Source organism: Pholcus phalangioides, unplaced genomic scaffold (genome assembly GCF_987345545.1).
Source record: "Pholcus phalangioides strain wild (caught in Gottingen) unplaced genomic scaffold, Ppha-v1.0 ptg000002l_1, whole genome shotgun sequence".
NCBI classification, from domain to species: domain Eukaryota; kingdom Metazoa; phylum Arthropoda; class Arachnida; order Araneae; family Pholcidae; genus Pholcus; species Pholcus phalangioides.
Genome location: NW_028301595.1, coordinates 16347208 through 16374681, shown reverse-complemented (window position 1 = coordinate 16374681; position 27474 = coordinate 16347208). Strand labels below are relative to the sequence as shown.

The window sequence follows — 27474 nt, the reverse complement described above, 5'->3', positions numbered from 1 at the left end:
TGACTGAGTGAATGAGTAACCGTATGAATGACCGTATAAATGACCAAGTGAGTGGGTAAATGAGCCATTGAGTGACCGTATGGGTGAACCGGTGAATGAGCAAGCCAGTGAATGCATGAGGGACTAAGCGAATGAGCGATTCGGTGATCGGATGAATGAACAAGTAAGTGGGTGTATTACCAAGGGAGTGAGTGACTAACGTCCGTATTCACCGGCAGAGTTTAACTGCAATCGCAGGTTAAAGGAGGATTTTAACCAATTTGAGTCGGTCTCTAATCCTTTAACTTGCGATTGCAATTAAACTCGGCCGGTGAATACGGCCGTCACTCAGTTTGCTCACTCGCTCAACCACTTTGCTCATCTGCTCACTCGCTCTCATTCGCTCACTAACTGCTTGACTCACTTGATCAATCATTAACTGACTCATTCACCTGCTCATCCACTCACTGACTATGTCACTTTGTCGATGAATTTTCCTAGCGGTGAATTTTCGTGTCGGTGAATTTTCGTGTCAGTGAATTAGCGTGTCAGTGCATAGCGGTGAATTATTGGCGATAAGTTTTCCTTTTGGTAAATTGCGTGGCGGTGAATTTCTGGCGATGAATTTTGCACACATTGTCCGAATTTGTGACATCTTGACCAGCAGAACGCTTTCCACGGCCCTCTGAGATGGAAAAGTTTAACTTCGTCAACTCCATGTTTTATACGTGATATTTATGGCTTATCGATTCGTTTTTCAGAATGGTGCACTGCGTATAGTCGACAGGAAGAAGCACATATTCAAACTGGCGCAGGGCGAGTACATCGCCCCCGAAAAAATCGAGAATATCTACTTGACTAGCCAATACGTCGCGCAGCTTTTCGTTCACGGCGAGAGCTTGAAAGTAAGAGTTTCAATCTGCATCACAGATATATGTTAAACCTACTATAGTACGATATAAAAGAAATCGATTGCAGACGAATCCCGCTATAGTAAACCTGGCCCTTATTACGGAACCTCCGGATAAAACAAACGAAATCGCGGCCGTCCCATAGGACAATGTTCTTCAACCATTTTATAGCTGAGGACTGATGGAAATAGTTGAACGATTCCGCGGACCGCCAGAAGTGGGAGAAATAGTTTTCGCGGCCCGGCAGAAAAAAGCAAATTGGCGAATGATTTTGCGGACCAGCAAAAATTTTTAAGAGGCAAAAAATTAAGTAGCAGAAGAATTTGTGGTCCAAAAAAAAAAATAATAAAAGAGACGTAACAGAATAATTTGCGGACCACGAAAACAAAGGAGTGAAAATAGCAGAAAAGATTTGTGGTCCGCCAAAAAATAAACAGGAAACATGACAAATAGGAAGAATTATTTGCGGACTGGCAAAAAACATTAAGGAGTAAAGATGAATAGGAGAAATATTTTACACTATTGGAAATTCCTACGGACCGGCACCGTTCCGCGGACCAGGGGTTGAAGAACACTGCTATGGGATGTTCCCTTATTGAATCGAATATAGCGAAATACATTTTATTTCTCTTACGAAGTTCGTCATAACGGGATTTGACTGCATTTATATGAAAAAAAAATGAAAAAATTGACAAGTTCCTTTTTTCTTAATGCTTATCACAGTCTTGCCTGGTTGGGATAGTCGTCCCGGATAAGTCCGCCGTCACCAACTGGGCAAAGGTCAGCAACATCGATGATGATTGGAAGTCAATCTGCAAAAATAAGGTACGCATAAAACAAATACTAGTACTATGTATGTGCCGTCTAATGCTAATGCGGTCTTCATCTCATCAACCATCCGTCATAAAGGTATAGTTTCAATTTAAAAAATGCTCAAAAGGCGTTCAAAAATTACCCTGTGCGAATTTTGAGAGCGGAAATACAGTGTGTAACAAAATAAAATAAAAAAATCTAAATTTTTATACTGTCCCCTAACTTCCAATTAGAAGGTTATTGTCCTGTCTCTCCCGAGGGCAAAGTTGGGAAAAGACAGCATAAATAAGGGAAAGGAGGGCTTTGTCCACTAGTTTTTGATAAATAATCATTTCTTTCATAACTTTTGGAATTCAAATATCTTAGCGAATATTGTACTTGGGAACATGGAATTTTTTTCTGTTGGCCTCAGAATATACAGAGCAACAACTTTCTTACTGGAAGTTGGAGGACACGGGGACGGTATAAAAATTTAGATTCTTTTATTTTGCCACACGCTGTATTTTCCGCTCTCAAAACTGGTTCCGGGTAATTTTTGAATGCCTTTTGATCATTTTTCAAATTGGAATAATAGACCTAACTGTACGATTCCAATCGTAGGATGGGCGGTTGATGAGATAAAGGCCGCATTAGCACTTACAGGACACCCTGTATAGTCTACTCCGGGGTGGCCAACTTCTCTCTGTTCAAGGGCCAGCATAATGATCAGCTGCAGCTTCGCGGACCACACCAGGGACACCACTCCGGCGTATAAGCCGCACTCAGTGAAAAAGTTGCGTATTTGTATACCACCATAAGTAAAATGGTGAAATACGGGCAATTTAGTCGTTTGACTACATTTTACTGAGGGCTTTGGAGATTCCTTCCTTCTTCATGAAAATGATCACTTATCTGGTTGCGTTCTCAACGTTGCAGTTTCTTAACGCAAATTACTCCTTCACACTTCAAATTTTTCTGAATTTTACAGGCAAAACCAGATGTGCTAATATATATAAGTACAGGGACGCTGTAAGTGTTTCGAACCTGTGAGTGCCCATCTTGAGCTTTATGTAGGAAAAATTTTGGTTTCTGAATGAATTCTGGGTTGCTTGGACCCGTGCCACACATTACCGTAAGGTGCTCGAGCAACTCCTCACAGCACCCCGGGGCTCCGACGCCACTGTTGGCCACGTGAGCTACCTTCTTCAACCACAATTTTCGGTGATTCGTTTTGAAAAAGTGCGTCTGGTGCAACGAGGAATGTCACCAAACTGCCAGTTCGAATATTCAGAAAGATGAATGCTTCTCGGAAATCATAATGGCCCTGTGTGGAAGCTCCTTAACCTCTTTACGATCACGGGGGAGTAATATTACGTCCACACTCCGAGGGAATAAATTCAAACAAGTGCTCTGAGTGTTCTCTTTCTCTGAGTGTTCTCTTTCCTCTCTTTCTCCCTCTTCACGGTAACGAAAATTTACAGCAACCCTATTATCTATGGAAGATTTTTTTCCCCCATACATGCAATGTATCTTTCTACTACAGTAGATGTCGGTTATACCGGCACTTCAAAATCACGTGAAAAATTGGCGTTATACCGGACTTGTCGTTATAAGCGAACGTTTTTTTGTTACATTAGCTCTTTTTGACAATCACCCGCAAATCGCTCGTTATACTGAGATTGTCGTTATAAGCCATACTATTAAGAAGTTACCGACAAATAAGGCAAATAGACGAAAAATGCCAAAAAAACTCCTTTAGAGTTTTACTTCCTTTAGGAGTTTTTGATATTTCCGAGTTTTTGATATTTCCGAGTATTTGCCTTATTCGTTGGTGACTTCTTAATATTCTTGGGCAAAGTTGATCTACTCTTCCATAAGCCATACCCGTTATAACGGACTTTTACTGTATATGCATGTAATAGCGAAAGAGGGTGGAAAGTGGACTAAAAGAACGCTCTTATCCACCACTTATCTATTATACTTTTTCCTTTTATATTTTTTCTTTTTCCTTCCACCCTTCTTCGTTTTTCTAACTTGGGGTTAAGTTAGGACGAGGTTACCATATTTTTTTATTACTTCTATCTGTTACGAAAAAACAAACTGTGTCGTAGGTCACTTAAGTGATCTGTTAATGTGAACGGGCCGCTTTAGTAATCTGAAAACGTGCCACGGGTCGCTTCACTGATGTGGAACTGTTCCGCGGGTTACATTCCCGAAGGGGGGTCTATTACGCTGATGTCGTTATGCCCGCGTTTCAAACGTGTTCGGTGTCTGCGGTGCATTGTGGGATAGAATCACGCCACCATCGTTAAAGTTTGATTTTTCTCACAGAATCGATCTTCGTTATCGTCATCGAAGCCAAAGCCGCTTGAAAGATGAGTGAAATGTGGAATTTCCAGTGGTCATTTTCACAAAATTAGGTTTGAGGACGCGGGTCACTTCAAATGACTCCGAGGGCCACACTACATGTATGCAGTATATCCTGGTTCATCGATAGATTTGTCCGGTATATTCCTCGCATGGATTGCTCAAATACCAAGTTCGTGCTAGCGGAAGACTAATTATCACGATTATAATGAGCTCTTTTATCTCCCTCTGGCTCATAGAGAAATGATCGATTTACCCCCAGTGACTACCTCAATTTTAATAATATAGGTGGTGGGGGGGGCAGAAGGAGCTCATAAATATCGTATGAGGAATGTTCGGGAATAAATTAAACTCCGCAAATCATGGACAAAGGAAATCTTATTATCTATCGGACATTACTCATAAAGCCATTTCTCGTTTGTAGGAAGTCAAGAAGATGATCCTGGAGGAACTGCACGGTATTGGAAAGAAGGCCGGTCTCAAGTCATTCGAACAGGTAAAGTTTCGTTGAATATCATAAAATAGGGTTGGACGTTACATCAGGGCTTGGTTCGTTGGCTCTACAGTGTGTCCTGTAAGTGCTGACCTTTATCTCATCTAGTAGAGGTATGATTTCAATTTAAGTAATGCTCAAAAGGCATTCAAAAGTTACCCGGAACCAGTTTTAAGAGTGAGAACAAACCAGTTTTGAGAGTGTGTAACAAACTAACAAAAAATCTAAATTTTTATACGGTCCCCTTGTCCTCTAACTTCCAGTTAGAAAGTTGTTGCCCTGTCTCTAATGTGGCCAACAAAAAAAATTCCAAGTTTTTAATATTCGTTAAAAAACGTAATATTCGCTAAAATATTCGAATTTCAAAATCTGAGAAAACTTGGGAAAGGACAGCTTAAATGAGGTGGTTTCTTGCTTTATAGGTCACTCTTTTGATCATTTTACACGTTTACACATGAGGTCACTCTTTTGATTATTTACACGTGAGGTAACTCTTTTGATTATTTACACGTGAGATCACTCTTTTGATTATTTACACGTGAGGTCACTCTTTTGATCATTTACACGTTTACCCAACATGAGGTCACTCTTTTGATCATTTACACGTTTACCCAACATGAGGTCACTCTTTTGATCATTTTACACGTTTACACATGAGGTCACTCTTTTGATTATTTACACGTGAGGTCACTCTTTTGATTATTTACACGTGAGATCACTCTTTTGATTATTTACACGTGAGGTCACTCTTTTGATCATTTACACGTTTACCCAACATGAGGTCACTCTTTTGATCATTTACACGTTTACACAACATGAGGTCACTCTTTTGATCATTTACACGTTTACACAACATGAGGTCACTCTTTTGATCATCTACACATGAGGTCACTCTTTTGATCATTTACACATGAGGTCACTCTTTTGATCATTTACACATGAGGTCACTCTTTTGATCATCTACACATGAGGTCACTCTTTTGATCATTTACACATGAGGTCACTCTTTTGATCATCTACATGAGGTCACTCTTTTGATCATCTACATGAGGTCACTCTTTTGATCATCTACATGAGGTCACTCTTTTGATCATCTACATGAGGTCACTCTTTTGATCATTTACACGTTTACACATGAGGTCACTCTTTTGATCATTTACACGTTTACACATGAGGTCACTCTTTTGATCATTTACACGTTTACACATGAGGTCACTCTTTTGATCATTTACACGTTTACACATGAGGTCACTCTTTTGATCATTTACACATGAGGTCACTCTTTTGATCATTTACACATGAGGTCACTCTTTTGATCATTTACACATGAGGTCACTCTTTTGATCATTTACACATGAGGTCACTCTTTTGATCATTTACACATGAGGTCACTCTTTTGATCATTTACACATGCTCTAGGTCACTCTTTTGATCATTTACACATGCTCTAGGTCACTCTTTTGATCATTTACACGGGAGGTCACTCTTTTGATCATTTACACGTGAGGTCACTCTTTTGATCATTTACACGTGAGGTCACTCTTTTGATCATTTACACATGCTCTAGGTCACTCATTTTACCATTTACATGTTTACACATGCTCTAGGTCACTCATTTTACCATTTACATGTTTACACATGCTCTAGGTCACTCATTTTACCATTTACATGTTTACACATGCTCTAGGTCACTCATTTTACCATTTACATGTTTACACATGATCTAGGTCACTCTTTTGATCATTTACACATGATCTAGGTCACTCTTTTGGTCATTTACACATGCTCTAGGTCACACATTTTACCATTTACATGTTTACACATGCTCTAGGTCAGGCATCTTCAACCCGTTGCTCGGAGCACGACGGTGCTCTCTAAAGCACCTAGAGTGCTCGATGTCCATGTCCGTGTCCGATTTCGCGCTCGCGAGCACTTGATCACTGCTCAATTATACACCTTGTACACAGGGCCACAACTAGGGGGGAGCAGGCGGGTCTTGTGCCCCTGGCGCTGACGGAAGGGGGCGCCGAATGCACCCTTTAGCTGCTTCTTCTACATTAGATGGGGGCGCAAAAATGCGTTCTTGTCCCGGCTGCCAAAGTATCTAGTTGCCGCCCTGCTTGTACAAATTACATTCAAGGATTGAAATTACCCTGATTTTTCATGCATTCGTATGTCAAACTGGCCGTAAGGGTGCTCTTCTTTCGATGAAAGGTACGAGCAGAAGATAGCAGAGCAGAGCAGAAGCAGAGCTACAAGAAAAAGGTTGAAGATCTCTGCTCTAGGTCATTCTTTTGGTAACTCATATGCTTTCACCCTCTCTAGGTCAACTATTTGGCCATTCACGTGCTTGCCCACGCTCTAGGTCACTCACTGACCTGGTATCCTTTGCTCTGAATGTCACTCTTTTGGTGATTCACATATTTGCTCACGCTCTAACTCACTCTTTTGCTCTCTCGCGTGCTTGCAAACTCTATAGGCCACTCTTTTGATAGCTCACTAACCCTTGTTGTCTGGCACAGACAGATTTATTGAGGTTTATAGAAATTTTGTCACTCTTCTCCCATTCCACAAATTTTCTTGGCCACTCACTCCTCAAATTTGCCTCTCCTCTGAACTTGCCGCCCTGGGCTATAGCCCTCTATGCCCCTCCCCCTGGAAATACGCCACTGGAGCTATATAATAAGGACTGTTTCATGACGCGCCGGGGGCGGTACTAGCTGACTTCCAGCGTGATGTCATCGCCCTGACAGAACCGAGTACTAACTATTGGTTACATTGAAGACAATTTGTTCAAACCAAAAAAAAATTTAGCCTCCTGTTTTTCTGTCTTACTTAAGGGGCCACCCTCGTGTCAAGCCTGGCCCAAAGTCATTTCGCTTCCAGAATTTGATACGTCAACGCGTGTTGCGATTGTTGGCGTTCTTCGACCAACGTGTGGCTCGACGGAATGGAAGATCGGGAAAGAAGGCCACACCTTTGGCTTCGTTTGGAAGCTGGAAGACACTGGTCGTTATGTTCGACCAGCCTTCCAATACCTTCCAGTCTCCAATATTTGACGATCATTGCGTATAGTGGAGTGGGCACACTAGTTGCCCATGACCAACTTTGGAACGTATTGGGCCAGCCTCGACGCGAGTGGGGCCCTGGCTTTAGAGGGAAGGCAAATATTGAAAGCAAATATTTGCGAATGGTTTTTGGACCAGGTTTAACACGAGTGTGGTCCTGGCTTTAACGAACGACCCTCGTATGATTGGTCTGTCTCTTCTCTCGACAGGTGAAGGACATCTATCTGCACACAGATCCTTTCACGATCGACAACGGCCTGTTGACTCCGACCCTCAAGACCAAGAGGCCAGACTGCAAGAAATACTTCATGCCTCAGATCGAAGCCATGTACAGGTGTTTGGTGTAATTTGATTCCATCTCGATCGAGACGATTGTTCGGCCGATCGATCTATTTGCAGGAACGATCATCACCCGAACTAACTCTTGTATGTTTGCGCACTCTCATTAGTATTTCAATTACGATGTTTTCAATGTGTGATTTGAAACTTTCCTCTCTCTCCTCCCCGATCATTTTATAATTAATAAAGATCATTTTTTCATCAAGAGCACATCATTATTTCACACTGAAACGGGTTCAAAAATTGGGGCTTGATCGGAACCACAATTAATGGGGGGGAGCAGGTGGGTCTGGTGCCACGGACGCTGGACTAGAGGGGTGCCAAAGTCACCCTTTAATCGCTCCTTCAACATTACACGGAGGCGCAAGAATACATGTTTACCCCAGCTGACCAAGTGTATAGCTGTGGTCCTGGACATGGTCAGGGGCGTTGGCAGTGCCGTCTTAATGGGCCCATGCGTTATTTATACATAGATTGATAGATAGATAGATAGATATGAAAAAATTCAGAATTAACAAGAAAACTTCCAAAACGTTTAAAAATTCAAAATCAATGGAAGAAACAAATCCAAAATGGAAGAAAATTTAGAATTAAGGGGAGAAAAAAAAAAATTCAGAATCAAGAAAGAAAATTCCAGATTGAATGAAAATTCAGAATCAGCGGCAGACAAAAAATCCAGAATGGAGGAAGATTCAGAATTAAAACAGAAGGAAAATAAATTCTAGAATGGATGAAAATTTAATTAACAGAAGAAGAAAAATTAAAGAATGGATGAAAATTCAGAAGCAACGGGGGAAAAAATTCCAGAATAATCGTATGTAAGAAAAGAATTCCGCATTTGACGAAAATTCAGAACCATTGAAACAAATACAGTAAAACCTCGATAAGTCGTCACCTCAAGTTATCGAAAAATTATGACGGCTTAAGCGGAGTGCCGTCAGTTTCAATATGCAATGTTGTGAAAATCGTATAAATTTAAAGTAATATGACATTTATTAAAGTATGAATCAAAATAACAATATATTAATAAAATTTATAGATCGCGAAAGAATAAATAATAGCAATTTTTTACCTTTTTTATCTCTTATTACTTAAATTATTGTGGTAAAATGTACTGTACACTTTGATTTATACTAGTAATTTTTAATTTAGACTAGCTATAAGTAGCTTTTCTTCATAATGGAACTCTCTATTACACATTAATTTTACATATACATCAAATTTAATTTTAGGCTTTAATTCTTCATCAGTAGTTTATGATACAACTACAAAGTAATCTCGAACACTTTCGACTCGGTGGAGTGGCCCTGGGCAGGGAAAAGTAAACAGAAGACCTCAACTTGGGAAAGAATGTCTAATTTTTCTCTACGAAGATATTTTGTTTAAATTTCAAGCCCTAAATTAGTAGAGTCCATGCTTTCTATGATTATTTATCATCTGAGCCCATTGCACTTTGACTAATTGATTAATTTGATTCGTCGATTTACATAATTTTTGATTTCCTTGCACTATATGTAATCTTTGACGTATCAATAAATTTTGGTTTTGGTGGAGATGCCCTGGTCGCGGGGGGGGGGGGGGGGGAGCGAAGTGCTTACGTTGCTTCTTGCGACAGAGCCTGGGTGTACGAGCAAGGGCGTAGCGAGGGGGGGGGACTTGGGGGTCTGGTCCCCCCCCCCCCCCCCCACCGAACGAAATTTCTGGCTACGCCCCGGTGTACGCGTATTGCAATTTCTCCAGTAGAGCCCATGCAGAAATGAGATCTAATACCTTAGTCGGCAGATGAACTTCCCCAGCGTAACTTTCGTTACTTAAACTGTTCCGTTTGGGTGTATAGGATTTTATGGTGACTTTTAAGCATATGGCAATGCTGTTAACAAGCTCTTTTTTTTAATAGGAGCCATAAAAATAGTCTGTTCCTCTTTCTCAAACTTTTTAATAGTGGCGAATTAACCGAAATTAGTGACGAGTAAACGAGGGTTTAATGACATTGCTGTCTATGAGAGCTGGAAGGGCCTGAAGAAAAATGACGACTTAACCGGAGTGACGACTTATTAGGGTGACGACTTGACGAGGTTTTACTGTAATTCATTAATTGGTGGAAATTTAGAATTAATGAGAAAAATAATTTAAGAATTGATGGAAATTTAGAATTTACGGAAGAAGAAATTCCAGACTCTTTTGATGATAATTCAGAATTAATGCAGAAGCGATGATTCCAGATTAGATACAAATACATAAAAAATTCAAAAAAATAATTTAAGAACTAGTGAAAACCTCCAATAAAATTAACCATGAGTGCGCTTTTTATAAAACTAATTTCAAACTTGGCGGGGATTTTATCCACACAATGATACATATGCAACTACTTCCATCTACTGGCAACAAAATGAAACAACAAACCAATTGATATGATTTCTAAAACACTGCATTTCTTTTATTTCTTTTCATCATTAACACTCGAATTCTAATTAAATAGCGTGTATTTTTGAACTTGTAATAATTTTCTCCGTGATCAACTTCATTTATTCACTGTGCATTGAGTATGTTAAAGTTAAAAATAGACCAGCAAGTGAGACAATTCAAAATGTATGAGTTTTCATAAAATATTATTAGATGGCGCTGCAAGCACTCCATAAAAGTAGTTTTGTTTACTGTGATTAGATTTATCGAGAGTAGATTCGAAAACTGAGAAAGAACGAAGGAGTATGCCTGCGCGCGCACCCTTGGTGACGTCATTTTTTCCCAATTTTCAGAACAGATGGCAGCACTTTTTTGTCAAGAAAAGAAAAAAAAAATCCACCACCACAATAATTTTTCCCACCCAAAACCTGAATTCATGAACCGCTATACATGCATGTTAAGGAAATTCGATAAATCCGGCTATTGTGCAGCATAGTTACAGTTTAATAAGTTTTGTTTTTCACGTTTACCGGTGATAATGTTACCTCTTGTCTCTTTAGCTCCGCCACGTCTTTTAGTAAAGCAATAGCGACCTTGGCCAATGAGCATGACCCATGTTAAAATCCTATGTAAAGGATGGAATAACACCACCCGGGCTCGAAAAACCCAAACTTTTTACTTATTTCTAATTTAAGGGCCCAATTTTTTCTCTTCCCGGGGTCTCAACCGACTCAAATTCGCTTTAGAAAATATGTGCAGTGAACCCATCACGTAAGAGAGAAACTGACAAGTGTTTGAATTCAAGTGATATTGCCGAACGATTTCTTCCATATTTATCATACTTCATTGTTACAATGGGGATTATGCATAATTACCGGTAAAAGTGACAAATGTAGAAAAAATATATCAAACTTACCGAAACGATTGGTGGTTACATGCATAATCGCCGGTTAATATGTATAATTTTACCGATTTATCAAATTTACCTTAACATGTGCATTGCCTATAACTACCTGACCTACCACATCCTTATTTTGCATTAATGCCATATTTATCTCTTTATGTCTGAAATAGTTAACTAATTTGCCCTTAGGAGTAACTGCTCTCCGAGACCGTCCATCCCTTTAGGAAATAGCGCAAACCATCCCAAGATGGTCTCTCTGGGCGGTCATGTCTGTCTGTCTGTCTGTAGGAGTGTAACTAATGCCTGCAGGAGCGACTCATGTCAATAAAGAGATATATGTTTCAGAATGAAAAAGTGAAATTCACCCGAAAGAAAAGAAAATGATTCCAGAAAAGGACAAAAAGAAGAATTTTCTAAAACGTAGGAGGACGCTAGGAATGAAACAAAAAAGGAGTACGGATGGTAACCCTAATGAAGAGATAAGATGGTGGAAAAAAGTTAAGGACAACCGAAAAACCGCCATATCTCACAAACCTGAAGATGTTACCATATGGAAATTTTAGAGCGGTAATTACCAGGCGGACCTCTACATTTTCCAGTGGAAAAAAAAAATTGATGGGTGCTGCACTCTCTTCTGCTCTAGAAAAAAATTGTTGACATTATAATACAGTTCAAGGATAACGTCACTCTCGCTACCATACGAAGGTTTGTTAACAACTGGCTGTGTTGCGAAGGTATATTTTGGAAATAGAGAAAATTCAACTGCCCCTGCGGGGAATCGAACCCACGTCCTTTCACTTTCCGACGCTCAACTGAACAACGGTGGCGGCAGATGGTCAACACCTGCCGCTACGCATGTGCAGCGTTTTGCTTCGCCAGTGTTGCCAGATCGGCCGTTCTGACTTCATTCACCGAACTTTATTGTTAGAGGTTGTAGATGGCGTTATACTGTGTGGTGCATAGAGAGATCTTTGTGACACAAAATTTAAAAAAAAAATCTCGCGAAATACTCGCAAAATGTTTTTCATTATTAATGCACTGAGCCCAATGGGCTCCAATATGATGCAGTTGAAATGGCTCTTCCGAAAAGCCGCTGTGCGGTCGTGTGGGCAACGTGCTGGACTCTCATCGGTAGGATCCAGGTTCGAAACCCGTTCACGCACAGCAGAGATGGTCGGTTGAAGTTTGTTTTCAGCGGTTTTCCAACTTCAAGGTGTGAATGCGAGCCGGTCTCCCATTTAAAACGGTCTCTCCGCCAGGAGCAAGCAGACCTACAACACAGTGCTGGCAAAACATGAAAATTCGAGCTTTCACCATCTTTACTTAAAAATATGGTAGACAGATGGCAGCGCCAGGAAGAACACTAAAGAAGCACAATTCTGCCAACGTAAATGTATTAGGGACAGGACACAGACACTCAGAAAAGACTCTTCCCGGCATGTATCGATTCGTCAGAAACTCTACAGAGGAATGTGTACGGTAAAGTCATGGCCCCCCACAAGGGGTGGACTGACAAGGCTCCAGCCCCGGAAACCGGGACAATTTTCACAAATTTTTTGCTTTTTCACGATATAAATTCATCATAAAGGGGGCCCCCGTGAAAGTCTTGTCGGGGGCCCGCAAAAGATCCCAGCCTAGGGGCCCTGCTTCAGAATGTGGGGGCCATGGGTAAAGTTTTAGTTACTACTGTACCGTACATAGAAAAACTACAACTGAAGTCAGAGTTTTAAATGAGAAATATTTATTTCGGAATCATTTCTGAAGGTGCACGATGGTAAATTGAGCCGCACCTGTAGGTGCTCGAGCGCAAACATGTAGGTGCTCGAGCGCGCTGACAAGGCTCCAGCCCTGGGGCCCGTGAGGATTTTAATCATTTTTTTTGTTTTTTCACACTATAAATTCATCATAAAGGGGGCTCCGTAAAAGATCCCAGCCTAGGGGCCCTGCTTCAGGATGTGGGGGCCATGCTTAGAGGTGTCGCGAGTTCGATCATACCCGGTTCGTCCGTGTCAGAAACTTTCCTGACACGGAGTGCAACAGAAACGGTGACGCACATGACCACAGAAACAGATTACTACCGCAGGGAGTCCCTCATCGAAGGTGTTAGCGCACCAAGCTCTCGGTGAGTATAAAAAGAAGGCTGCCGTTCAGAATTGGCAATAAATTGTAGGTCCCGGTCTAATTAGCCTTCGTGTGCAGAAAATGACCATGGTGTGACAAAAATTATCAAACTATCTTATGTTGATGATACAATGTACAGGCAGTGCTCGCGACTAGAAAGAGGTTGAAGACCTCTGCTCTAAGCCTATGCTAAACTTATGTCCCGCGGACCAAATGTGGCCCTTGGGGTTATTTGACGTGGCCAGCCACCTCAAACCCAATTTTGTAAAAACTAACTACGCAGCACATTTACAGACCGCTTAAGTGACAAGTGGTACAATTCCAGAGCATTTAGCGGTCCGTGTCACATTCGCACAGGTACGGGCTTTAGTATTTTGTAGCTCGGTGCAAAAAAAATTGCTGCCCCTCTGAAAAGGGGTTTTCTAATACTCCAGAGTACCTGTGGTGCCCGAGAACGACAGTAAAACTCCTTCGTAGTCAAAAAAATGTCATTTAGCAATAAATATCGATCGCTTCCCAATGGAAATATTGAAAGTGCGCCCCCAGGCACTTGAAGATTTGGGGGCTCTCAGGGATAGAAAACCGATTATTTACCCCGGCCCTCAACCTTAGAGGCTCCCTATCTTGGACTGAATTTTAAGCAATGGCAAAGCAAATTTGCTAAGAAGTTGAAGTCAAAATGTAATCAAAACATTTTTATCCCCTTTTGTGGCCCCAAAAATTTAGCGGCCCGGTGCGGCCGCACCCTTTGCACCTGCCTAAGTCCGGCCCTGCATTCACATGTCACTTAAGTGACACGCGACACACTTCCAGAAAATTTAAACGGCCCGTGGCACATTTAGCGAAACCTGACATGTGGCAAAGTTTTGGAGAATTTAAGTGGACCCCAGTGCAGTTCGTCTACAACACTCCAAGTTACCAGCAGCACATTCCGAGATTATTCAAGTAATCCACGGCATATCACTTGAGTGGCCCACGACACATTTCTAGGTCACTTGAGCGTCCTGGAAGCCATAGGTGGAGAAACACTTGGAAGTCTGGGGGGGGGGGGCAGTACGATGATGATGATGCTGATGATGTCAATTCATATGTATATTAGATCAATCGAATCCACCTTTGACGCTGACACCTTCACGCCCCTCCCGAATCTCCGCCATGCTGGAAGCTCACTTAAAGGATTAGCGGAACATTTAGAGAGAGATCATAAAAGTGGGTCTCTGTAGAGGGCTTGTCAACAGGAAGAATATTCTTTAACTAGGGGATATACAAACTGGGGGAAGTTCAGAAGCGGATTTTAGTCGGCTGGAGGCCCCCGGCGAAAGAGTAAATATTGGGTTCCTTAAATTAGGAAAAGTGTAAAGTTTGGGTTTTTCGAGGCCCTTCAGAAGTCGGGGTCCCGGGCGCTCACCCGCCGTTAAATCTGCCTCGTGCTACTCCAGATCTGGAAAGGTTTCTCGTTTTTGGCACACCGAGAAAGATGGCATTGAGAATATCTCATATCTTTTTTATAAAAGGTTGGTTGATGACTAAGCACCATCATAGGCGGAGATAGACTTGGAAGTCTGGGGGAGGGGCACGGTTATTCTTGCTGGGGGGCACGATGATGATGATGTCAATTCATATATATATATATATTCATATTCTGCTGTCTCGATCAGTCGTGTTTCCGTAATCAAAGACCTTGGTGTTTTCTTTGACTCCAAGCTTGCATTTACCGATCATATATATATATATATGATCGCACACCAATAAATACTTAAAACTGCTAGGATTTGTTGTGAGGAGCAGCAATAATTTCAAATCAATCGCAACAATCGCGACACTTTTTCTGGACTTACGTGCTCCCGAAACTAGATTACTGCACTATTATATGGAGTCCTCACAACCAGTGCCGTCTTAACGCATGGACCCACCCGGACACGGTCGGGGAGCCTCAGCAGAAGAGGGGCCTCACAAAAATTAGAATTAGTTGAAATTTTGGAGTATATGCCTGGTAGGGCCTCAAAAAAAATCACTTGGCCCGGAGGCCCATGATGCTCTTAAGACGGCCCTGCTCACAACAATCTATATATATATTATATATATATATATTATAGACTCATTGATTCTAGAAAGAATCCAGAACAGATTTCTACGTTACATGTTCTACAGGCAATTTCACGTCTACATCAATGACGTGTAAGTACAACTGAACTGCGACGGTTTTTCCATTTCCAATCATTGGAATGACGAAGAAGAAGTTACCTTCGCTTTTTGTACAAAATTGTCGATAATATAATTGATGACTGCTACCTTCTTCAACTTGTTGATTTTTCTGTGTAAATTGGAAATAGGCCTGTTCGGCGAACTCTTCGCCTCCCTAAACCCCCGAACAAATATTTTACGACGGTCCCCTAGTTTTGAGATGTGCAATATATATAATCAGTGCGATGTGAAACCCGATATGTTCAATTCAACTATAAGGGAATTTCTTAAAAGTATGTGTGAGTATTGAATATTCATGTTATTATGCTTTCCCGTATGTATTTCTATTGTCCCACTCGTTTTTTTTTTGTAGTTTGTTGTATTTGCGTTTTTGTATTTTTCTTCTCTTGTCCATCTCTGTAATTGGGCAATCCTTGCCTGTTGAGACGTGAATAAATAAATAAATATACATTAGATCAGTCGACTCCACCGTTGATGTTGGGGGGCAATGTCCCTCCCACGCCCCTCCCCCCGTATCTCCACCTATGAGCATCATTCAAACCCCTACCCCCTTTCCCAATACCTTCTAGAGCAGAAGGTACTGCTATAGAAGGTATTGCCTCTCCCCCGTCATCAAAAGTCAGCAAATCCGAACCCCCAAATCGACACTGACGTAATACTTGAATAACCCCTTACTAGAACTCCTTAATACACGTATTAATATACGTATATGAAGGCGTCTTACCCCTTACTACGTACTACGTCATCGAGTATCACTTTGAATGCTGTTCGTATGTATATGCTACAGTTAAATAAATGATTTTCCCCTCTTTATATTCCTCATTTAAACACACGGAAAAAGATTATTCCATGCATTTTCTTCAAAATTAAAATCGAAACTGTAAATACATCGATAAAAACATAAATAATAATCTATAATAATAACAACAACAAAAAAAAATTTGTATATCTTGTAAGGCTGATAAAAAAAACCTGACAGCCTATCGCCTGGCATTAGCAGAGCGAGTGACGTCATGATCATCCGATGTTGTTTTTGCATTTGGTTGGATCACACCCTTACCGTGACGTTCGGTGATTGGTGGAAATATTTGAAATGCCCGGAGTTGAGCCAATGAAGTTACCTGTACACATTACCTAAGCGGGCTCTCATGTGTTTTTCACCGGAAAGGTTGAGTCAATAGGAAATAAGTTGTGAATGAAAAGGAGGAAAAAGATCTCTGAGATCTCTCTCTAATATATATCTCTTGACATTAATTCGTGAGAAGAGAATTGTGTATTCATCCATCATCGCCTCCTCCATCATTTGCCCAGTGATTCGCTTCCTCCGAAGTTTTCAACTCCATATACAACTATTTAGCACGTATACTTTTAATTGGTGAGTTATGGGAACCTTTACACTCATGTTTTGTTAATTAACTGCTCATTACATGGACAATGAAACGTATTGTAGGTTTTCTTAGGCTGCTGTCCATTTGTTTATTTCTAGGTATTTTATCTAGTATTCGGAGTCGCACGGATGTGGTTCTGGAGTTTAAAATGATCAGCTTGTTTATGTGGGCGGGGGTGGGACCTATAACTCTTGTTTTACGTGTTAATTCCGAATGCGAGCTACGTGGGACTTCGTGGTAACCTTTCATTTCACTCGGTGGCAAATTTATTGGGCATGTAGGGTGGGAAATTGTTTTCCTTGGCCCCCATTCCAGTCTGATTTTCTTGGTCACAGATTTGCCACCCTGGGCAAGATTCCCTCATTAAATATGCCTGTAATTATATGTAAATATGCCTTTTTGAATCCGCCTCTTTTGGACGATCACATGCTTTGACAGCTTATAGGTGACTATTTCCGTATCCAGTTCACTTACATGCTTATGGGGGGTTCTGCAGGGCCAAGACCAGATGGAGCAGGCTGGGTGCTAGACTGGGGAGGGGACACAAATTTCTCGCCTTTATAACCTTTCATTCAACATTACAAGAATGTTGCGTGCTTGTCCCTGCTGACCAAGCATCCAGGTGCATCCCTGCTTTTAGATCATTGTTGTTGGTTGCTGACTGACATGGTTCCTTGCTTTTTTATGTCTTTCTTCTAGTGAGCTTGCTTGCACACTTTCTGGATCGCAATTGTTGTATCCGCTTGATCACTGTCACTTGCGGGCTTTCTATGTGACTGATGTGGTCATTCCCATACTTACTCTATAGGTCACACTTTGGGTTGCTCGCCAATAAGGTTCATTATTTTTTTAGGGTATTCTTTTGGTCATTCACATGCTTGCGCACAATCTAGGTCATTATTTTCATATCCTGTTTAATTGGTCACTCAAATGCTTACGCACTCGCCAGATCACTGTTTTTAGTCACTCACTGACCTGGTCCCTCACTCTTTAGATCACCTGGGCGTTAACATGCTTGCACAGACTCTAGGTCACTCTTATGCTTACTAGACCAGACTTATACTTGCACATGCTAAGTCTTGCTTTTGGTTCACTGATGTGGTTTATCGTTATAATAATATTCGATCATTACACTTAACTTGTAGTTCGAAAGATGAGTAGTTGCTAGACCTCGGAGATAGGCAGATGGCAGCACTATAACAAGTACTGTGCCGAAACAAACTTCATATTAGATTCACAACACGTACACATATATTCCAACGTGCAGTCGTTCATTAGAAATTTCATTGAGGGAATATAGACGAGATGCATGTGTGTGGTGTAATGTTAGGAAGTTTTTCAATAGTGAAAATCTGAGTTTATCATCTTCACCTTAAATTAGAGGGACAGATGGCAGTAGCAGCATAACATAAAACAAGCTACTCTGACAATATAAATACAGTAGGGCTGTATGCACACTCATTCTGGCATGTACAGATTCATTAGAAATTCTGCAGAGGAAGGTGTAAGACATGCATGTACGATTTATATATAATATAAATTATGTCTAATAAAGTTTTTAAAAATACATTAAAAGCAGCTTGAACGCCATATTTGCCGGAACAGTCCCGGTTTTCTTCTGGTTGTCCCAACTATTTTGAAAAATGTTTTGTTTTTTTTCAAAGTATTTTCAATGCCAACTTAATTTTAAATAATTGATTTAAATAATAAAAATCATCTCAACTCAGAAATTCCATTATGAAAATTACGACTATAAATAAGAATATTTATTTCACATATTTGTGTGATGGGTTTTTTTTTTTTTTAAATTGCTGCAATTTAAAGTGTCGCTTCATTTCCTATGGTTTGCGACTTTTTTTTGTTTTTAGTGCAAGTTGGCATCTTTTTGCGATAATTTGCAATGTTCTGTATTTCGAAGCCCAATTTCCTATATTTTTCTCTGGTAAATATAGTCTGCCTATGCATGATAAATAACCTGACATCAATGTAATTGGATAAAAATTTATTCAAAACAATAGAAATTGCGTTGTGATGAATTTCCCTCGCAGAATTTCGTTGTTATGTAGCTATAGAAGTTTCGCTTCAAAAATTTTTATTGTTTGGTCTTTCTTTGGATTATTTCAGTTATGGTTGTTTTTAAATGGTTCCGCATACCTATAAATATTGCATATTTTGTATCTATAAAAGTTATGAAATATAATTGTATTTCCATCGATTCGTAGTCAAGGGCACATTTATTAAAATTGAATTCACTATATGGTATTCTGTCAGTCCCAGCGTTGACGTCATTGCAATGATTAGCATTTACCACTGGCACATAATTATTTTTTGATGGTATATCAATGCCATTCACTTCAGATGAGTGAGACACTGGGATGTTTTGACATTTACCATTGGCACATAATTACTAGTTGATGGCATATTAATGTAATTTGCAGGGCAACAACTTTGTAATTGAGTTCTTGAGCACACGGGAATCATATAAAAAATTTAGAATTTTATTTTGAGATACTATTTCCTCTCTCGAAACTGCTACAGGGTAATTTTTAAACACCTGTTGAGTATGTTATAAATTGGAATGTCGTACTTCTATGACGGACGGTTGATGAGATAAAGGCCATGCTAGCCCTCGCAGGACACCCTGTACAGGGTGATTCAGAAAAGATGGGGGGGGGGAACATTGAGATGATAGTACACACCAATATAAAAAATTGTCAAAGAATGCATGGTCTGACATGAAACGCAAACATGCGAGCATGTTTCAAAACAACTGTTCCGCAAATGTTAAAACGACATTCCTGTTGAAATTTATTCGGAGAAAAAGAACACCATGCATGTGTGTGTAAATGTAACCTGGGGAAGAAGAAACTATACGCAAATCTGCATCACAGTGAATAAAAGGCACGTACGCCAGCCCTGTGAAGTTATTTCAGTGTGCAACCATTGTAATGTATGAGATAATGGTGCACTTTCTGAGTTTGTGCTGTTTATTTACTGTGACGCAGATTTGCATACAGTTTTTTTCCCCAGGTTACATTTGCATGGGTAATGTTCTTTTTCTCCCAATAAATTTCAACAGGAATGTTATTTTAATCTTTGCTGTTTCGAAACGCGCTAGCTTGTTTTGTGTTTCTTGTCAGACCATGCGTTCTTTGACAGTTATTTTGAGAGGGGGGAAAACTTTGTATTGGTGTCTACTGTCATATCTTTTCTGAATCGTCCTGTATATTTAATAGGTGTGAGCGTGTTTTCCTCCCCCTGAATTCTCAATTTTTCCCATACATTGTCATTACTAGAATGAATGGGAAAAGATCACCCATTATTTGCGATAATATCTTGTTTATTTCTGTAGTCTTTACAACTTTAAAAACATTTGCTGTGGGGGATTAAGTTATTTTATGGACGATCTTCCAATTATTTTGTCATTTGATAAGATTCATCCACAAATCTTTCCTCATTCTGAAGATATATATACGAGGAAATACGAATGAAATCGTAGGAGTAATTTTGTCATTAATTCATCTTCAGGATTTCTGTCACATATTGAATTGAATAGTAATTGAATTTTTTCATTATTTATTCTATGATCACGAGATGTTTCTTATAGATTTGGAATTTGTTTTTGTGTGCTTTTCCTTTTTTTTTTAAACTGAAATCTCTTGATCTTTCATGGTAAAGATTTGAAATTCGCCATGTTTTTAAAAATGTGTTTTTATGTATTTAAAATTCACCATTAATTTTCATGGAAATCACGAGTAATATATTGGTCAAGCCAGGGCTTGACAGATCTGGAAGATGCTGTTCTACCACCATTAAGGTTTCTGTCAAGTCCAGGAGCTCTCCTGGGAAGGACGTCGGTAACAAGTTCTTCACCTACTGAACCCGAGGCGACCACCAATAGATAAGATGGTGCCTTCATTTCCAATCAAACTCTATCAGTAGTAAATTGCTGTAGGGCAATATGAGACCAAAGTTGCGGTTTTTTAAGTGTGTGCGTCAACTTGACCAGGTTCTAACCCCACCGTTGCCAGTGGTGGTCAGCTGAGGTTGGTTTTCTATGCAGGCGCAGATGTGCGAGTTCTCCGGTTAAAGTCTCGTTACAGAGAGCAACGAGCCTACAACAATATGATTAAATCATTACACTTCACCCATAGGTAGAAAAATTGATGGCAGCACAATACACACAAGCAGTATTACACAGCAACTAATCTCACTTGTTAGGCTCACAACACGTACATTCCAACATGTGCCAATTCGTTAGAAATTCTGCAGTGGAATGCGGACGAGGTGCATGTGTGATGGAGTAGTAAACTTGATGCCTGGGATTTTTTAAGCCCTGGATTAAGCAATTGATTGTAACATAGGTCTTTATCAGCTTCACTATGCATTAAAGGTGTAAAATGGGCAGGTCATGTATTAATCTTTTCCAGATCTTCATGTATCATTGTATTTCTGTTTTGATACAGATGCTTCAAAGCAATATACAGTGGATTTTGTTTTTTTTAGTTGAGTTTAAGATTAGTTTGCATGTTTCACTGCAGAATTGATCTTTTTATTAACACCACCTATAGGCACAAACACAAGCTACTTCACCAAACACCAACTCTGGCCATATCGCTATATTGCAATTTATTGCCATTAATGAGATGGGTTGGAAATGAAGGTGCTGTCTATTGGTGTTACTGTGTATTAAGATATTTTTCCTAACGAACTTGTTTTATCTATATCCTCCCTCAGGTTAGAACCCGGGACCGTGACAGCAACCTTATCGGTGGTAGTTGAGCATGTTACCATGAACACAAGCTGGTCTGCCATTTGAAAAACTGACAAACCTACAACATGATATAGAATTCTTGAATTTATGCTATGTATATAATTTGAAGTCATCTTCACTTCAAAATATGGAAGTTAGATGGCGACTTGACTTGAACGATTAATGTTCTCTATACCTGTTGAGGGCTTTAGGACATTTGATAAATCACAGGCATTTTATAATAAAGCGCAATGCAAAGAACTTGATAAAGAAAAAACTAGATATTATGAAAACAAAAAATTATGATACGAAATCTGAGTGAACATGAAAAGGCAAAAAAGTTTTAACGAAATTAAATTAAAATGTATACGACTAGCATCCAAAAAAAATCATGTAATAATTTGAACAGGATGAAGAGCAAATAAATTTTTTTCACATAGGCATATATGTGTGTTCTCACAAAACAGTTTTTCTCTGTCGATACAAGTTGTGAAAATATATATATTTTTTTAAACTCTTCTGAAACTTGGTAAATCTTCATGAACAGTGCTTCACAAATTGGAAAAAAATAAAGTTGCGGAGCCGATAAGATCTTGGCTAATCTAATTATGAATTTTGCTTTCCCGCTGGGAGTTATCTAACATATTTTCTAATTGATAATTGTCAGGGTACATCGGGGCTTGACAAATCAAAAAAAAAAAAAAAAAATCTGGTGCCAGCTAGGTTTTTCAAGAGCGAACCATTTTGGTGAACCTTTTCTGTTAGTAGACAACATACAATCACAAAAGCCACAACAGAAAAATTGCCAAGATGGCTGAAAAAAAGACCCATGAAAAATATATACTTTCCCATTGGGTTGCTGCATTTTAGCTATATTTGACATCTATATCTCAAATAGCATATAATACGCTGCTCATAAAAAAAAAAAAGATTATGGTTGTCTTTTTTCCATGTATGGATAGCTTCTCGATCTTTCCCAATATGTTTCTCATACTACTTTTAAACGTGTCAATTATGTTAGAATTTACGACCCCCGGAGATAAGCTATTCCATTTATTCATAACCCTATTAGAGAAAAACTCCTTGGCACCACAACCTGGAGTTGCCCCTTATTAGACGATACGATACTGGTGACCTCTTGTCAAAGCAGTTGATTGAGGGTGTGTAATAGCTCATGAGCCATTGAAAATTTTAAACACTTCTATCATATTCCCTCGCACCTGCCTTCCAGTGTAAACGTATTCAAGAAATCAAGTCTTTAAGCTCGAGCCTTGTGTACCAACAAGAGCAGCGCGTAACTCTTCTCGGCACCCGCTCAATCAAGTCAATGTCCCTCTGTAGGTATGGTCTCCAAAACCTTACGGCATATTCCAGTCCAGGCGCAATTCAGGTTTAGAATCGGTTACTTTTTTGAGTTTATTGTGATTTTCTCTCTCCCCGTACTTTAAAAACAGAATTTGTGCAGTATTTTGCGTCATGACAGTACATTTTGCGCGCAAACTTCAGATTCATTTGCTTATGTCTATATACCGGGGGGTCATTCAAGTATTACGTCAGCATCGACGGGGGGGGGGGGTTTCGGATTTGCTGACTTGATGACGAGGGGGGTTTAAAGGTTGCTTACGTCATCAACCACCCCTTTCTGAAGATATGAAATATTCTAGCTGCTGATGGGGGAGGGGGGTCAAAAATAGCTGAACATCTGCTTACGTAATACTTGTATGGGCCCCCTACAGCATTAAAAAAAAAACTTTTTTTCATAATGAATTTGAGTCGGTGTATTAAAAAATCGACCGGTTTTACGGGTAGTATTTGGAGAAAGTCGCTATTTTTGTTATTGGGTTGGTTCCTTGATTAGAAGGTCGTAAAGTTTTTTTTTGCTGTCGGTCACGTTTTGATATTTCATTTTCAACGGTCAAGGGCGCTTTATAAACAGGTCGTCTACCTGCTTGAAGAAAATAAGAACCAGTCTAATTGTGTAGGAACTGTGACATTTCTGGTATCGGCGAAATAACTACGGCCTCAAACGAATTTGGTTTTTTTTTTTCTTATACCATTCTCATTGTGCCTGTCAAGAGCTGGTGGTACTATAATTTGTGTGCGTACTTTCGAAATCGGTCTGTATATCTTCAGTTCACCTTGGAAGGTGATGCTCGTGAGAAAAGCTTGTTTTGTTAAGTCATTGTGGCATTGAGTGTTCCGAATGCCATTTTGCTTACGAAAATATGCTTTGTACAGGTTATGAAAAGTTTTTCTGGTGAAAATATCGTTATTCCAAGCTTATTGATGTGAATAAAAAATTTCCCATAATTTGGGAAACCCCACAATTTTGATAGCTGGGGGAAATAGAAGGTTTGCAATCGTAAGAAGCAATTATGTATTGACGTCGGTAGATTTTGTGCGACAAAGATGTCCCTATTAGCAATTATAATTATCGCGTCTGGACGTGAGTGTTGTGCGTCCCGAGTTTTTGTATGACGTGTTTGTCGTTATCCCTTTTGAGAATCTTAATTTTTCCAGTTGCGTCGTAAATCATTGTTTATTTGGTTCCTGGTATTTTTGTCTCATTTTCTTTTTCGAAACATTAAAAAATTTCAGAAATTTTATACGCATCTTGGTGAAGTAAATGGCGTCCTTGTTGGCCGTAAGCAAAGTGTTTCGCATTGTTCTGCAACGAGCCTTCAGCTGACTGAAAATGTTCTGCGGTAACAATTCCTATAAGACTGGGATTACGCTATAGAAGTTTGATAAAAGATCTTTTACAAAACTTGGAAAAAACAATCCATTAGTTTACTGGTTGAAAAAGGTTACATTCGAGCTAATGTAACCAGTAAACTAATGGATTGTTTTTTTCTGGTTACATTAGCTCGAATGTAACCTTTTTCAACCAGTACACTAATGGATTGTTTTTTCCAAGTTTTGTAAAAGATCTTTTATCGAACTTGGAACTTTTATAGTGTAATCCCGGCTTAAGTGTTTTCCACACTTTAACATTTCTCCCGAGATTGTTCTGTGGAAGCACTTATTGTTCTGCGACAATATGCCGCATTTTCAGCATATTCTGCTTTGGGGCCGGTTGGCGCACAAAAACATGGACAATTTTCTTTGGAATCAAATCCACAACCATGGAATTGTTTCAGATTGTTGCGTGCGTTTTTTTTTTTTTTTTTTTTTTTGTTGGATTTCGAATCACTCGCGTGCAGAGCAGCCGTATGGATCGGGTCCATAAGCCCGTGAAATGGGATAATGCGCTTCGAATAACAGCCACGGTCATGGCCATTTCGATTTTTAATTTTTTATCGAAAACATTTCTGTATTTCCGTGACAAATTGTAAATAAAATTTTCTGGATGGAGTGTAACAGCTTGACGATCCAGCTGTTATATTTTTGCCTGTTTAATGTTCCTCCTCACCAGTATGCGGGAAATTTTGCCATTTCTGGTTGCTTTTAAACTAATCTCTTTTCCTGGCAGTAAATTTTACTTGTCTACTAGTGAATATGAGTGCGTATTTGAAAACTCTTACTGTTTGCCCCTCCATCATCGTGGATTGTTAAGAAAGGCATAGGCCTATACACCACACAATGAAATATATTCATTTAAAATTGTTATTTATTGGAAAAATTCCAATTTAATTTTTTAAAATTAGTTTGTTGTGTGTAGACTTAAGATATTCGGCATCCGGCCCTTTTGCCGAATATCTAGCAGCCGAATATTTGTCCCATCTGTAGTTAAGAGTGTAAATAATATTCAATATTTATTGCGTTGATCAGGGATTCGTTCTGGGAACGTTATAAGCGGGATCGACTGTACTGTATTTTTTACAAATCTGATTTATTGTTTCTAACTCGTTTCATTTTTATGCGCATACATTTTATGCCCACGCAAGATCCATAACATCTACGTTCACGTGCCGTGGGTGTTATGGTTTTTTTTTTTAATTGTTCCATGGCAGCAGCAGCGTAGACGAGAACCGTTCGATAATCTCAAATGCATTGCTATGGTCGGTCTCTCCTCGCGTGTTGGCTTTTTTTCTCGACCTTCCCTTATATCGACGTACTTACTTCACTCTATCATTCAAAAGCGGGAAAACGTTCGCTGCTTGCGCAACTTACTGAAATGTTTCCAGAACTCGAAGTAGGCATATTCGTGTATGAACGCCTCTCTCGCGCCTCGAGAAAACTCCATGAATACTGCTTATGGATTAATAACTCTAAATACATTGCATTTCACATAAAATGGGAATCGACGGGGAATCTCCCCTTGGTGACAGCGGAGTGAATGAAAGCACGGAATGGTAAGTCGTTTTCCAGGGTAAAAAAGCCACATATTGTAATAACGAGGAAAACCTTCCAGTGTAAAGGTAGTTATTGTAGTTTTTTTGCTCTAGATTCGTTGTGATTTGTTTCATGATTTCAGATATGCTTGTCTATGGTGCCGCTTGGCCCTGGCGTAAGATAAGTTATTAAAGGATTATCACTTGATAACGTTTTAATTTCTTTCGACCTACCCTTTCGTTGGTTTTTTTTTCTAGTCGAGCGATTCAGTAGTCGAGGCATGACCGTATCTTGTTTCGTAATCATTTGCTTTGCTTTTGAGCCTATTAACGTTTTGTAGATATTTAAATTTTGACTTAGTAATTTTGTTAGGTTTCTGTGGAGTAAGATCTGGATAAATTGAAGTTATGTTATCGGGAAAATTTTTGAAATGAATCCTGCAGAAGTTCCTTAACCACAGTATGAAAAGTGGAATACGAAGAAAACGACCAATAAAAATACATAGAATAATAAATAATTACGTAAATTATTCCGTAGGTCATTTTAGTTCTGATTGCAGACAGTTTTTCAAACCCGGTACTTTAAAGTACCCTCTGTAGATACGTTCAAAAAGGTTTTAAAAAACGTTAAACTTATCAGAAAGATTTGAGGAGTCTAATTATGTTGAAGAGCTGCTTGCTGTGAATACTCTGAAAAGAGAGGGTGTGTATAAAAGAGCAATCAATAGGAATCCGCAGCTTCCTATAAAGTCGGAAGGAAGTCTTTGCGCCCATGTTCCTGTGCTAAATTGGTGTAAGCAGAACAATGATCTCGCCAATCGTGCAACGAATTCTGTTTTTATCAATAGATAATGCAAGGCTTTTTTTTTTTTTAATCAATGTGCTGAGCTTAAATTCTAAGAATTTATCGTAGAAAACGCTACCCCTAAAAAGTGATAGGAAGATATGTCGTCATATGTACAGTATATCTTAAGTCATTGACTTAATTAAACCCTTTCACTACCACATTATAAAATGAAATCGTGTTAATTTTTTTTTTTGTTAGGTCATTTTTAGTTCTAATTAAAGCCTAAAATCAATTTTTCTTTAAAATTAGTACATTACAAAGTAATTAACCCGGTACTTGAAAGTTTCGTCAGCATTATACTGAGTTATACATTAATTATTACGCTTACAGTAAAAATAAAATATCTGCATATTACAATTGAGAATAATTCGTTATAATGAATATTTATTTTATAATAAGAAAAGATATAATTTTTTTTATACATTTGTTGGGAAACATTTTGCAAAAGTTTGTTTTTGCATTGGGGGCCGTTAAAGTGCTACGTAAACCAGATTTTTCGCCATTTTTCATCCACCCACTCCCCCAAATCAGCAAAATTCTTATCCCCTCCCCTTGTCAGCAAATTTTCTCTCGTGAGCGCTTCCCCCTACCTCCTAACGCGCATTGGGATCGGACACGTACGGGGGAGGG

General features: G+C 39.4%; 2 protein-coding genes across 3 annotated transcripts in view; both read left to right on the top strand.

The window, feature by feature from the left end:
• LOC149089486 (long-chain-fatty-acid--CoA ligase 5-like) overlaps positions 1-8154 on the top strand; it is a 38393-nt gene extending 30239 nt beyond the window's left edge. The window contains exons 17-20 of the mRNA XM_089239061.1: positions 741-884; positions 1614-1715; positions 4474-4545; positions 7820-8154. Coding sequence (XP_089095187.1) covers positions 741-884; positions 1614-1715; positions 4474-4545; positions 7820-7957 — 456 coding nt within the window. The 3' untranslated portion in view covers positions 7958-8154. The remainder of the gene's footprint in view (positions 1-740; positions 885-1613; positions 1716-4473; positions 4546-7819) is intronic.
• Positions 8155-16606: 8452 nt separating this feature from the next.
• Positions 16607-27474, top strand: part of LOC149089485 (long-chain-fatty-acid--CoA ligase 6-like) — a 55636-nt gene continuing 44768 nt past the window's right edge. The window contains exon 1 of one of the 2 annotated variants that reach the window (XM_089239028.1): positions 16607-16957. Coding sequence is in view for 1 of the 2 variants with exons in the window: in XM_089239018.1 (XP_089095144.1) it covers positions 26003-26018 (16 nt within the window). In the remaining variant the exon portion in view is untranslated. Of the gene's footprint in view, positions 16958-25713; positions 26019-27474 lie in introns of those variants that run through there. The other variant, XM_089239018.1, reaches the window with a different exon arrangement.